Source organism: Urocitellus parryii, chromosome 7 (assembly GCF_045843805.1).
Source record: "Urocitellus parryii isolate mUroPar1 chromosome 7, mUroPar1.hap1, whole genome shotgun sequence".
NCBI classification, from domain to species: Eukaryota; Metazoa; Chordata; class Mammalia; order Rodentia; family Sciuridae; genus Urocitellus; species Urocitellus parryii.
Window position 1 is genome coordinate 33,945,310 of NC_135537.1, and position 14,664 is coordinate 33,959,973.

The window sequence follows — 14,664 nt, forward strand, 5'->3', positions numbered from 1 at the left end:
TACTAATGCAAAAGCAGCATATGCTAGAACTTAGTATGGAAAGGAAGCAGAGCACCATATACATTCTATATTATTTTCAAACTATATGGTTGGTAAGTATTATGCCTCATTTAAAAAACAAGAAAAAGGTCATACTGAAATCACTATCATTTCTATTCAGTGGCCATTAGCAGGACTGAATAAAAGTACAAAAAGCAAAAGAGTACCAGGAAGTAGCAAGTAAATCAAGTGACAGTAAATTACGTCACCATAGAACATTGTGCAACCACCTTCTCTAGAGGCCAGTGGCTTCTGGAAGTGTGTAAAGAGACAAGTATGTTTGAGATTTAAAATAATTATAGTGTTTGTAGGTCAGGATAGAGAATAATTCATTATGTAAGGTGCACTATGTAGGTTTAGTGTTTTCAACTACAAGGTACAGAAAACTAAAAAATTCTGGTTTTAAACATAAATTTTTAATAAAGGCTGAGAGAACTATATGGCAAAAGTTATTTTCTTACATAGTATAATTTTCCTATTGGTGCAAAACACAGTATTTACTACAAATAACCAGTGTTCCAATATAGCAGGGGAGTTATATAACCAAAACACAAAATTAAGGGTTTGAAACCAAACCCTTAGTTTTAAGCTCTTCTCCATGTGCAAAAATCCAAAAGTCTGGTTACTGCAGTAAAAGGGAAAAAGTATACAAGCCAGGCTAATGTCGTAGCCACTATGAATTCCATGGAGATGCTTTGTCTGTCTGTTCTAGGACCTATTATGTTGTCTGTGGCTGCTTCAGCTATAACCAGAAAGCTGACATAGTAAAGCTAAGTGGTTGTGACAGAGATCAGACAGTTGGCAAAGCCCAAAACACCTACTATCTGGCCCTTTACAGAAAAAAATTTGCAGAGCTAATCTTTTTGCTTTTGTGAGCTACTATTGTCAACTGCTATACTGTTATGTGTTAAGTAAGGATACAAATATATTTATTATATTTGTAAAATTCATTCTGTATAACTGCAGATCAAGAATACTCTTCTATGGTATATGGATATTAAGTTTTAAAGACTATCTTTTTTTTTTTTTTTTTTAGAAAGAGAGGGGGAGAGAGGGAGAGAGAGAGAGAGAATTTTTAATATTTATTTTTTTTAGTTCTCGGCAGACACAACATCTTTGTTGGTATGTGGTGCTGAGGATCGAACCCGGGCCGCACGCATGCCAGGCGAGCGTGCTACCGCTTGAGCCACATCCCCAGCGCCTTTAAAGACTATCTTAAAATACAATCAGAGAATTTAATATGTTCATGTACTAAGAACTATTTTAAGTTTGATATTTTACCTTTGCAAAAACTTTAAAGATTTAAAAAAAAAAAAAAAACCTGCTCATCACAATCTAATTCATTCTTTGCTTCCTATAGTGTTTAAACTTATCCTAACTAGTCATAAAGATTTTTCAGAAAAACAAACCCAAAGACTTATTTTGAAAAAAATATAAAATCTGAATTCTTAAAAATCCAATAATTGGGCATTACTTCATTTTTTGATGATCCAACTATACCAATCTCAATTTATAATTGGTATCTCTATAACCATGTTATACACCAAATTTGACTTTATGAGAAAATGTTGGTTGACAGACGAATAACAAGGTTATACTTGTTTTATACTTGGGTTTTAAGGAAAACTTTATATTGCAATACCAGATACTAATCTTGTATTTTAACAAGTAAAATCCTTTGTAATAGAAAAACATACTTGGGAACTACAACCAGTAATGTGACGAGATATTCTGAATCAAGAACAAAGTCATCCTTTTTCACAATTTCTGCCAAGCTTCGAGTTAGCAAACTTCCTCTAAAGAGGGAAAAAAAAATCATTAGGTGGATAATTATGTGCTTCTGTAACTCAAGAAACAGCAGGCTGATCATATTCACATTTGCTACATACATATCTCAAGAGGAATTAGTCTTAGCACTTTTGCTTTATAAGAAGCCAACAGTTAGCCAAATATATCCCAATCTTACAACCAAAGAAATGGCAACATTTATCAAAATTTGCCTCCAGTATCTACCTTTGTGTATGATTAATGATTATAACTCAGCTTTTCTCTTGATTACATCTTGACTGGTAAGATGCTATTCATAAGTCATTTCATTGTAATTATAACATTTAAGCTGACCTTTGGTTTTCTTCCATCTCTCTAGGTTTCATTTGATACCAGGCAATTTTTGTTACTAAACCCAATAATCAACTTTTGAATCAGACTTCATTTGGTATTCTAGTAATGATGTTGCCATGACGAAAATGTCTTGTCCTGTTTGTATCACTAATGATCTCCCAATCAACTTTCCCTATGGTTTATGAACATACAACTTGAATAGTTATATGCTTAAAACTACCCTTGTTCTAGTTACAGTACAAGGAGATCAACCCAAACAGTTTAAGAAAATCTGATGTGTGAAAAAAATCTAAACTTAGAAAACAGATAAGTCAAAGAATTATTACATAATAAATGAATTCTTTTATAGAATTAAGCAGTTTATTGCTATGCAGACACTATAAACATAATTTAAAAGTTAATTTTAGAATTTTTCTGAGAAACAGCGAATAGATAAATGAATAAACCAGAACCCAATTCACAAGTACTATTTATGAAGCAAACACAATAAATCAGCCTCACATCTGTTTTCAACTTGTCTGAATTCTACACACTTAACCTTATTCAACTTTCTCCATGATATTAAAAAAAAAAAACCACCATTTTAATTATAGAAACAGCTTACACTGGACCTTACTAAACTCCAACAACACCTCATTAATGATGCTAGCATGCGCCCCTATGCTTAATATTCACATATACTTGCTATACTTACGCATTCTTTCGCTCCAAATTCTGAAGATTTCCTTTTAGATTATTATATGCAGATGCTCGAGATTTCAGATCATTATCAATCTGAGTTACTCCCTTCAAAAGAGAAAAGAAAGAGTCAAAATTTTCCTGCTTCTACTAATAAAATTAAAGTACCTGAACTTACCTTCCCACAAAACACATTAGTTTCTGATGTAAGACTATCTTATTACTTTAAAAGCACAAACTTAAAGGGTAATTTTTTAAATAACCAATTCTGGTTTTTTTTAACCAACTTCATTTTTAATAGGATAATTTCCATATGAACCTTTTTTATTAATGTTTTAATCTACATGTACATCAACCTATTACTGTATTACTTTGTAAACCATGTAAATGGGATCTAGGCCACTGGATTTGAAGTTTATTAATTTTAAGGCTTCAATTCACAAGGCTAAAGAATTTTGCATAGAATTTGTTTTCAAAAATTCCACTATAATTACACAAAATGTTTCCTCAATAAAATTAATGTAATTGAATTTATAAATGTTACAAAAGCTGATTTTCCAAAGAGGATTAAAACTATTGGGCTGGAGATGTGGCTCAAGCGGTAGCGCGCTCGCCTGGCATGCGTGCGGCCCGGGTTCGATCCTCAGTACCACATACCAACAAAGATGTTGTGTCCGCCGAGAACTAAAAAATAAATATTAAAAATTCTCTCTCCTCTCTCACTCTCTCTTTAAAAAAAAAAAAACTATTAACTACTTAGGGAGAAAACATAAAGTAGGTTAATATTTGAAGAAATGGTTCTGAATCAGTTCCATGTGTTGCGCTAGGTTAAGTCACTTCACTTCACCTCTCTACAATATCTATAAAAGTATAGGGAAGCAGATTAAATCCTTGATAAGGACCCAAAGACAGTAAGGTTCAGTCACTGTAAAAGAATCACTTTCTTTAAATTACACAATGACTTTAGCAGGGTGTGGTGGTGCATACCTATAATTCTAGTTATTTGGGAGATTGAGGCAGGAACATAACAAAGTTTGAGGCCAGCCTGGGCAATTTAGTAAGACCCTGTCTCAATATTACCAAAAACAGAAAAAAAGCTCAGTGGCAGAGAACTTGCCTAGCTAGCATGTATAAGGTCCTGGGTTCAATTCCCAGTACTGCATTAAAAAAGATTACTTCAGCCTGATAAAATTTTTTGATAGTTAATTCATTTTCATTTAACTCTAGAACATACTGTACAATTAAAGTCACTGGGAGCCAAGGGAAGTCTGCCCAATAATTTAAACCATACTTTCCCTCCAGACAGGTCATTAAGAATGCTAGCAAATTAACAGGTCCTTGTCTATTTGTTTCATTAAGGTCTGTACTAAGACTTTTACATATTCTCTCAAGCTGAAGGACATTTCAATAAAAAGGGGCCCTTGGTGAGTTAATCGATGGGCTTCAGTGTCCATGTGCTCTCTGAAAACTGTACAAAAAATCATGTGGTACATGAACATAGGCACTTTGGAGCAAAGGGTCAATACTATTAGTCAGAAGGAGTCAGAGAACCCATAAGGTTTAATGTTTAAAAAAGTACTGCATACATACATACCTAAGTGGCAATTATCATTTATTTGGATAACTCATAAATCTTTACTGGATTCCAATTCCTTATTCTACATGATCTAAATTATCCTTAAAACTTGTATAAATAATAATTATAGAATTTTAAAGTTTCTCGTTTAAACCCTGTTGATGCCATATTTAAGTAGCTATGTAAATAAGTAAACTATCCAACTTAGATAATCCATATACTTACATTACTGACATTATACTTTATAACATCTTTAAAATTTACATACCTTGCCTTTTGGTGTGAGACCCTGGGTTCAATCCTCAGCATCACAAAAATCTAATATATTTTAACATCTCACACTGTAATAGGGATCATTTCATTTTTATTTACAAGCTCTAAGTTAACTGCATATCAAAAGCCTAAAAAGCCTATGTATCATAACTAAATTATAAAAGCCACTATAAATCAGTATGTACGACCTATCCTAATTTTTATCTTACCTTGGCAATTATTTCAGAAATATTTTTCAGGGATTGCTTGATTGGATATTTGGCCATATCCCACTGGAACCTTGTTATATAAGTAACCAAATCAACTGAAATAAGGGAATATATTTATTACCAAAGAGAAGCAACAATATTTTTTAACGGATTTTTCACACAGCAATACACTTTAATGCTGAAATCAACATTGAGAACATCAGCAAAGATGTCATTTCTGAAGAGTCCTGATTAAATAAACATGTAATTAGATTAAGCAACATTAATTAATCAAAATTTACTTTCTAGACTCTTCTTACGCAAAATTCAACATATATAAAGATGCTCTTATTTTGACAATTTAGTAAGTGGAATATGTACATATCCATGATGTGCCTCATATGAAGGTGAAAGGCAAAGATTAAAATACTACTTCAAATTGTGTCCTTGATAAATCTGATTTGACAAAAGGGTTCTTTCTTTGACAATTTCCCCAAATTGAAAATAAGCTTATCTGTTAAAGCCATGTGATGACTGTTTCTAAGTCTACATACCAACAATCTTTGAAACATGAAGCCTTTCATTTTCAAATGAAGAACTGAAAAAAACAGATATTCAACAACTGCTGCATTAGTAATCAAAATAACTTCGCCCCTCAAGTCCAAGAGGATCAAGGCTAGGAAAAACAAATGTCAAGTATGACAAAGCTAACTGCCAAAAATAATTCATATCAAATATCTCTCTCCTCAATTGCTCTTTACATAATACCAAGGAGGCAATAGCAGGTATTTCCAAAAGCAATCTCAGATGCAGCTGACAACCAAATTGTCAACTGCCATGCCACATACTGAAGAGCAATGAAGGTGTCACAAGTCAACACATATACCTTCTATTTTGTTCTAAAAAGTTAACAGAAATAGCAAGCAATTGGATCAGGATAATTACTATAACAAGCAAGAATAAATTACTATATTGTAATTGATTGAATATTTATTGAGCATCTATTACTTGTAAGAATAAATAAGACTACAAGAACACTGGATTTAAAAACCAGTGTTCTGTCACTGAGGGCAATACAGTATAGAATGAAAAGGGTTATTTCCTACTATAATAACATCTAAAGATAGACCTAATTTAAAATGAAACAAATGCTAAAGTTCATAAGAAAACAATGAATCCAAGTAAAAATATCAACAAAGAGGTCAAAGCTGTCTGTATAAAACCATTATTATACAGCGCAAGCTCTGTAAATATTAGCTTGTAGCTATAGAGACACCCATAGACTATTTTATGGGTACCAAGAAAAGTCATACTCAAATTTGAGAGGAAGAGACATTGCTCTGCAATCAAATTAGTAATTTCAGGGCTGGGGTTATAGCTCAGTGGTAGAGTGCTTGCCTCCCACATGTGAGGTGCTGGGTTTGATCCTCAGCACCACATAAAAATCAATAAAATAAATAAAGATATTGTGTCCACCTTTAAAAAGTCTTTTTAAAAATTAATAATTTCTATTCTAGGGCTTGAGCAGTTAGACGCTATTAAATATAAAAAGCTACAAAAGAGAGCAGGTAGCTAGAGAACAATGCTGAGAAATGTAATGTGGAGATATAAACATAAGTTAGCAAACAAATTCCAGAATAGTTAAGGTACAATTTTGTAATACTGCTTTTGCAGAAAACTCAACCTCATATCATAGGTTATAGTTCAGGGAATAGGATATAACTGACAATATCACCAAATTTAGTAGTAACAACTGTATTTAATGGCTTTCTGTTGTATTTAACATATATAGATTGTTTTTTACATCCTTTTTTTTAGCTCAATCATTCATTTTACATAAGTTAATAATTATAGAATCATGAAACATTAACTTACCTCCATTAGCCAAAAGATTCTCCTGAACTTTATCTTTACTATCCTCCAATACGTCAGCCATGTACTGAGCCACTTTCTTAACCACCCTGGGGAATGAAAAAAAAACAGCACCACCATTTTCAGGAAAAATACCTATATTCCAAGCTATACAATGACTATATTACAAAAAGACATGAATTTAACCATATATATGTATATTTTTCCCATTATATACATCTATATAATAGAGAACAAATGGTTCTATTTTATATGTAACATTTTAACAATAAAACACATCAAGATTTTGTTAAGTGCAAATATTAAATAGCTGTAGGGTTTTAAGGAGACTATAAGCAATGTATTTATTAACCTGGAAAGGAAATAGGGGGAAACTAGAGAAAAATAGTCCGTGAATAGCCATATATTATTTGCTGAGAAAATTAACAATGGACAAGGGCCAAGAACAAAAAAGGTACATACCGCCAATCTACTATGAGCCAGACACTGCGCTTTCACTTAGAAGGAAAGGGATATACAGTCAACAATTTTGTGAAGAAGGCTGGGGTCCTGCATTTATTTATTTGGAGCAACTACTATTTGCAAGTAGTTATGCAACAGAAGAAACCATACTGCCAACATCACAAAGGCACTTAGATTTGATCTTGTCAATCTCTTATAAGTAAGACAAGAATAAAGAAAATAAGTGAGGGGCTGGGGATGTGGCTCAAGCGGTAGCGCGCTTGCCTGGCATGCATGCGGTCTGGGTTCGATCCTCAACATCACATACAAATAAAGATGTAATGTCCGCCGATAACTAAAAAATAAATATTAAAACACACTCTCTCTCTCTCTTTTAAAAAAAAGAAAAAAAAAATAAGTGATTTATCCAAAGTCACAAGACCCATGTTTCTAGATGGTCTCTTGACTCTTGGGGTTCTTTTCCCCTTTCCCAGGGGTCTTCTAGGTCCTGACTGAATTGAAAATTACAAAATCACTACTTTAGCAGTGTTTAAAATCTATCTGGAGAGATATAAAGATATATAAATGACAAACAATTTGAGTTAAGTGCCAGCTGAGATTACAAACAGAGAAGCATAAAAAAAGGGAGATCAGTTCCAGCTACTATAATCAAGAAAACAGCAGTTCAGGATATGGGCAAAGAAGGATAGGAAGGATTCTGAATGGATGGCTGCATGGGAAGAAACTACATCATTTCCACTAGGTATTATCTGCATCAAGACAAGAATATGTGAAAAGCATGGGATTCAGAGAATGGTTAAGCTAAGTCTCACAAGAGCGGCATGCTGAGTAAGGGGGCTTATGCTAGGACGTGGGAGGGCAAGAGTGCAGCTAGCTCTCCTCAGTGCACACTCTAGACAGGGATACAGCATGATCAAAACAGGTCTTCAGGGGAGGGGCTGGGGTTGTGCTCAGTAGTAGAGCGCTTGCTTAGCATGTGTGAGACACTGGGTTTGATTCTTAGCCCCATAAATAAATAAATAAATAAATAAATAGGGCTAGGGATGTGGCTCAAGCGGTAGCGCACTCGCCTGGCATGCGTGCGGCCCGGGTTCGATCCTCAGTACCACATACAAACAAAGATGTTGTGTCTACCGAAAACTAAAAAATAAACATTAAAATTCTCTCTCTCTCTCTCTCTCTCAAAAAAAAGGTGAATTTAAAATAAATAAATAAATAAATAAATAAATAAATAAAATAAAGGTCCCCCACAACTAAAATAATATTTTTAAAAAGAAAAAAAATAAAGTCTTAGGACACACACTGAAGTCCTGGTGGCTCAATTGCTGGGAGAGGAAACTGGAAAATTTGTAATGGTATAAACATTATAAACATGAAAGGCCAGGAAAATATGACAAAAGGACTAAACTTGAATGACAATCCTATAGTACGTGATCTTCAAACTTAAGAAAGTAAAACAATTTCAGAAACAATAAAGCAAGCCTTAACTATTCAATATGCTGAATGTGGGGTTTGTATATGAACTTGGCTGTCTCCATGATCTCCCTATGCATCTTTACGAGAGTACCTATGCCAATGCATGCAGTCACCTAAAAAAAAAAAAAGACAAAAACAAAAAAACTAATGATTACTGAGAAAGCATAAACCACGATATCAACATATCACCATGTTTTGATTCTAAAAAAGCTGAATCATTAGGGTCATTGAGCTACCATCTATCAGTTGGCCACCAAGGACTAACACCACCACCACAGGATCTTTATGCTTCTCGTATCTTTCAGGTAGACTAAAAAAAGATGGTGTTTGCAGAGCAGCACAAAAAAGAAGAGCTAACAAATAGTGTAGGTAACTTTCAATTCTATTGGCCAAGCTTAGTACATTTGCCTCAAATCAACTTTTTCAGATCCCTTCTCTAAAAGCTCTTGGCAAACTTTAAACTGTATTCAGGATTTCATTGACAAGACCTATATAAGCCATCAAGGTCAGCCAGGTGTGATGACAGATGCCCATAATTTCAGCAACTCAGGAGGCTGACGCAGGAGTATCTCAAATTCAAGGCCAGCCTCCATAATTTAGTGAGACTTTGCCTCAAAATACAAAATAAAAAGGGCTGGGAATGTAGCTTAGTGTAGAGCAAGGTTCAGTCCTCAGAACCAATTTTTTAAAAAGTCATCAAGGTCATTAATAAAGTTCCATATATAATGTTAATAATTGTATTCCCAGGAACTTCGTTTCTCAGTCTCTCTGGTTGTCATGACCTGAAACTGTAATGAATGAGGTAGAGGGGACCTCAGGAAGCCAGTAGCCTCTCAGGGATTACAACTAAAAATAAGTCTCCTTAAGCTCTTTTTTAATTAAATACCTATAATTGAGCTAGGAGTGTAGCCAGTGGTGGAGTGTGTGCTTAGCATGCTCAAGGTCCTGGATTCCACTCCCAGCATAAAAACAAAACAAATAAAACAAAAACAAAAAAACCCTATAATCCAGAAATCAAGAGACTATTTTTTCCATCAGTTTGTCCTCTGAGTAATTTCTTTAATAAGTATTTTCACTTACTAGTAAATAATTCATAATAATTATTTACTCTGTATGGATATATGGAATTAAAATCCTAAATGTAATGTAATCTACTACTTTTTATCTTCTCTTTTCCATTTATAACCAAATACTTGGCCACATTTGAGGCTTCTAATATCTCTTGACTAACCTACTATAAAACTCTCTCCTACGGGGCTTTCTTGCCTTCAATATTCAGGACCATCTCTTCAACATGAAGTCTGTTTACTTCCTTAGGTTAGGTTAAAAGATTATCTCTGCAACCCTGATGTTAGACTCTACGGCCAGAGCAGTTGCTTTAGGATGGTTCAAATTAATTCAGAAACAAACTGACGGCATAAATGAGAAAACTGTCTACACAGGGTTCTAGGAAATGCTCCTTCTATTCAAGCCTATTCCCTTAAAAATTCAAGCAAATGATTCTCCAAAATTCTGAATTTTACAAATTACAGCATTTAACTAAGTCCATATATATTTAAACAATCTGCATTCCAGAGTCAAAGGAATTTTAGATTCCACCAATTAATCAAAATGCAGAAAGTTATACCCATGCCCATCTTCAGCTAAAATACAGTGAAACTGAATTTCAAGTGACAAAACTTTAAGTTTAGGAAACTTCCACTCATAAGCCACCCACAATTTCATTACATAGATGAATTTGGTTTCAGAGTTCTTAGTTTAAGTACTTTCTGTGAAGTTCTGGTTAGTAATTATGTAAAAGGTAACAGTCTCTGCTATTTTGTGCTTTTGTATCTTTTATCTTTCCCTTATGGTATTGTCTCCATAGCTCCAGTAATTTCTATCACCTAAATTTTTATTGGGTATAAATGTTTTGTTAATAGTATTGGAGTTGGTAAGGTTGGTGAGCTAAGATTAGTTCAAAATGTTCAAATTATGTGAAATCTTTTAGGTGTAGGCTGGGTACTTTATATTAAGCTATATTTTGGTTATTCCAAACATATTCTCCAGTACATTTACCTTGTTACAACTTATGTCTTCTTATGTGTTAATAAAATTATATTTTTTAGTTTATAATATTTCAGGAGGGTGACAGATGGTATGCATGAGCTTTATATCCCTATTTAGTTAGGCTCTCTATTCTTAACTTACTACTAAATCTGCCTTTGATTCTTGAATTTCATAAGAGCTATTTTGAGATGTTCTAAAATAGAAAATGTAGCCCATTTCTTTCCACCTTATAATCTACATCTTGACTTAATGTTTTTATATATATTTGTGTTTACAATAAGACCATACTAGGGTTTACTGAAGATGGCAGTACATAGGCTAATACTGCAAAAAGTGCTGGGATGAGTCTGGGTTTATCAGTTATAGAACAGGTTCCTCTAGAGAGATGTAAAGTCCTTTGAGTTTTAGGCTACAGTTTTGCTATTTAAGTACTTATGTTTATGGCTAAGCATACTGAGGCATCCCTGGGTTCAATCCTTAATACCAAAAAACAAAAGAGTAAAAATAAAAAGGGGGGCTGGGGACATAGCTCAGTTGGTAGAGTGCTTGCCTTGCATGCACAAGGCCCTGGGTTCAATCCCCTGCACCACAAAAAATAAAAATAAAAAGGGCTAGGGATATGGCTTAGTAGTGGAGCATCACTATGTTTAATCTGCAGTACAGATGAGGAAGGGGAGGGAAAGAAGGGGAAAAATAGGAAGAGAAAGAGGGGAAGGAGGAAGAAAGAGGAGAAGAAAAGAAAGAAAAAGAAATGAAGACAACTCACAGATTGGGAGAAATTATTTACAAGTCATATCTCATAAAGTTTGTGTCTTAGCTATTGTGTTAAGGTTACTCAGAGTTTTATTTTAAATAAAGTTTTTCATAGCTTAGTTATGACTTAACCTTATTGTAATACATTTAAAACACATTTTATGCCAAATTGTATTAATTTGGGTTAACTGTATGACTGCAATAGCTGGCACAAAATTTATTACCCTATTATAGTATGACTGTTGAACTTTTGTTCATATTGCTTAATTTTTAAAAAATACTTTTTTAATTGTAGATGAACACAATACCTTTATTTTATTTGTTTATTTTTATGTGGTGCCAGGGATCAAACCCAGTGCCTCACACATGCTAGGCAAGCACTCCACTACTGAGCTACAACCCTGGCCCCATATTGCTTAATTTTAATCACTACTATATCCCACGTAGATGTGGTTCAGTAAGGTGTTATGAGCTACTACGATAGTTGACTTGAAACTTGCTCCTTTTCTCTTTTTGATATAGACAGCATTCTCACTGGGGTGAGGACACTGCATGTATAATTCTATATAAATTAATTAAAAGGCCGGGACTAAAATTTTATGTTAAAATACTCATCTAAATGTCTTCATGCTTTACTTTAATGAATTAGCTACATTAACTATCAGAATAAATACAGTTGCATGAAGTTGTAATTAATTTTGTCTCTGATTGCTATGTAAGTATTGGGGAAAAATTGGTAAGAGAAAATATATATATAAGGAGATGGTCTACTTCACTAAACCTAAAAATCTTCAAAATTTTTGCAGTTTGTAAAGTTGCTTTGACAATTACACTAGAAACTTCATTATAGTTGAAGTTATACTTAAATTAGGGGGTACTAGTCTCCCCCGCCATAGAGGGTTTGGGTTCAAGTGCTATGTAAGCATTGGGGCAATAGGTGGTAAATACACACATTCTCTCACACAAATACACAAAGAGGGTGTGTTCTATTTCATTAAGCCTAAAAATTTTTAGGAATTTTGCAGTTTTTAAAGTTATTTTAATTGAGGGTTAGACTAGAAACTATATTATAATTGAAGTTATAATTAACTGTAAGCTCTTCAAACAGTCAACATGTAATGTTTATTGTTTTACAGATTTGACAAGCGTACATTAATGTCACTTTAAGTATTATAAGTAGCATATGAAACTAAAAATTAAGTAGTAAGGGGAATATAGGGCTTATGGAATAAGCATTATATTAAATAGTTATAACTAAATTCTGCAGACAGAAGTATCAGCATCTTCAAAAAAATGGATCAAAGACAACATTGTTAGGATGGCAATATACCCCAAATTGAATCACAGACTAAACACAATTCTCTTCAAAATTCCAGATGACTCACAGAAACTTGATGTAGCAATCCTAAAATTCATTTGAAAATGCAAGAAACCAAGAATGAACAATCTTGAAAAGAAGAGAACTCACACTTTGATTTAAAAACTTACTATGAAGCCACAATAATCAAGATAATGCAGTAATGGCAAAGGATAAAAACAACAGATCAATAAAACAGAACTGAGAGTCCAGAAATAAGCCCTCATTATTATGTTCAACTGATTTTCAGGAAACATGCCAAGATAATTCACATGGTGCCTGGACAACTATCACTGAGATACAAACTATTCCCTAAATTTTTTTTTTCCTTGCACTGTTGGGTATCAAATCCAGGACATGCTAGGCAAACACTCTATCACTGTTGGACAACTAGGTGTCCACAAACTCAAGAATGAAGAGGTAGCTCTATCTCATGCCATCTATACAAATGAACTCAAAATGGATCAAAGCTATAACTATAAACCTCTAGGAAAAAAACCACAGATGTATACTGTGACTGTTTTCTAGATATGACACCAAAAACACAAGTAACGAAAGTAGATAAATTGGACTTCATCAAAATTAAAAATTCTTGTGCTTTCTAGAACAAAAATCAACAAAGTAAAGACAAGGTAGGTGCAGTGGTGTGCACCTGTAATCTCAGCCACTCAGGAAGCTAAGGCAGGAGGGTCAAAAGTTTGAGGTCAACCTGGGCAACTTAGCAAGACCCTGTCTTTAAATAAAAAATAAAAAGGGGCTGGTGCACACTTGTAATATCAGAGACTCAGGAGACTGAGTTAGGAAGATCACAAGTTCCAGACAAGCCTCATCAACTTAATAAGGCCCTAAGCAACTTATTGAGACCCTGTCTCAAAATAAAAAACAGAAAGGACTAGGGATGTGGCTCAGTGGTAGAGCATCACTGTGTTCAATCTCCATAGAGGGGAACAAGGGGAGGGAGAGGGGGAGAAGGGGAAGAAGAGGAAGAAGCAGGAAGACAAGAGGGGAAGGCAGAGGAGGAGAAAAGAAAGAAAAAGAGAATGAAGACAACACACAGATTGGGAGAAATTATTAGCAAGTCATATCTCACAAAGGACTTGTATTTAGAATATGTAAAGAACACTTACAACTCAATAATAAAAAGAAAAATAAGCCAATTAAATATGGGCAAAGGATCCAAATAGACATTTCCAAAGAAGAAAAATAAATGGCCAATAAACACATGAAAAGAAACTCAACATTTATCATCAGTCATCAGGGAAGTGCAAATCAAAAATACAATGAGACACTACTTCATACCCACTAGGATGGATAAAATCAAGACTGATAGTAGCAACATGGAGAAATTACAACCCTTAAACACTAATGTTGAAAATACAAAATAATGTAGCCACTTTGGAAAACAATATGGCAGTTCTTCAAAAAGGAACCAAGTAGGGTTCAGGTTGTGGCTTAGTGGCAGACAGTTTGCCTCGTACATGTGAGGCATAGGTTCGATCCTCAACACCACATTTAAAAAAATAAATAAACAAAATAAAGATATTGTGTCCATCTGTAACTAAAAAATATTATAAAAAAAAGAACTAAGTGACACAGAAATTCCACTTCTAGTTACATATCTAAGACAAATGAAAACACTGAGGGCTGGGGATGTGGTTCAAGCGGAGGCGCGCTCGCCTGGCATACATGCGGCCCGGGTTCGATCCTCAGCACCACATACAAAGATGTTGTGTCCTCCGAAAACTAAAAAAATAAATATTAAAAACTCACTCTCTCTCTCAAAAAAAAAAAAAAAGAAAACACTGAACACAAAAAACTTT

General features: G+C 34.0%; 1 protein-coding gene across 1 annotated transcript in view; it reads right to left on the reverse strand.

Moving 5' to 3' along the window:
• The window catches only part of Atp6v1c1 (ATPase H+ transporting V1 subunit C1), a 50,745-nt gene that overhangs the window by 15,589 nt on the left and 20,492 nt on the right, over positions 1-14,664 (reverse strand). The window contains exons 4-7 of the mRNA XM_026383079.2: positions 6,751-6,836; positions 4,897-4,991; positions 2,855-2,946; positions 1,737-1,835 (exon numbers count right to left, since the gene is read on the reverse strand). Of these exons, the coding sequence (XP_026238864.1) occupies positions 1,737-1,835; positions 2,855-2,946; positions 4,897-4,991; positions 6,751-6,836 (372 nt within the window). The remainder of the gene's footprint in view (positions 1-1,736; positions 1,836-2,854; positions 2,947-4,896; positions 4,992-6,750; positions 6,837-14,664) is intronic.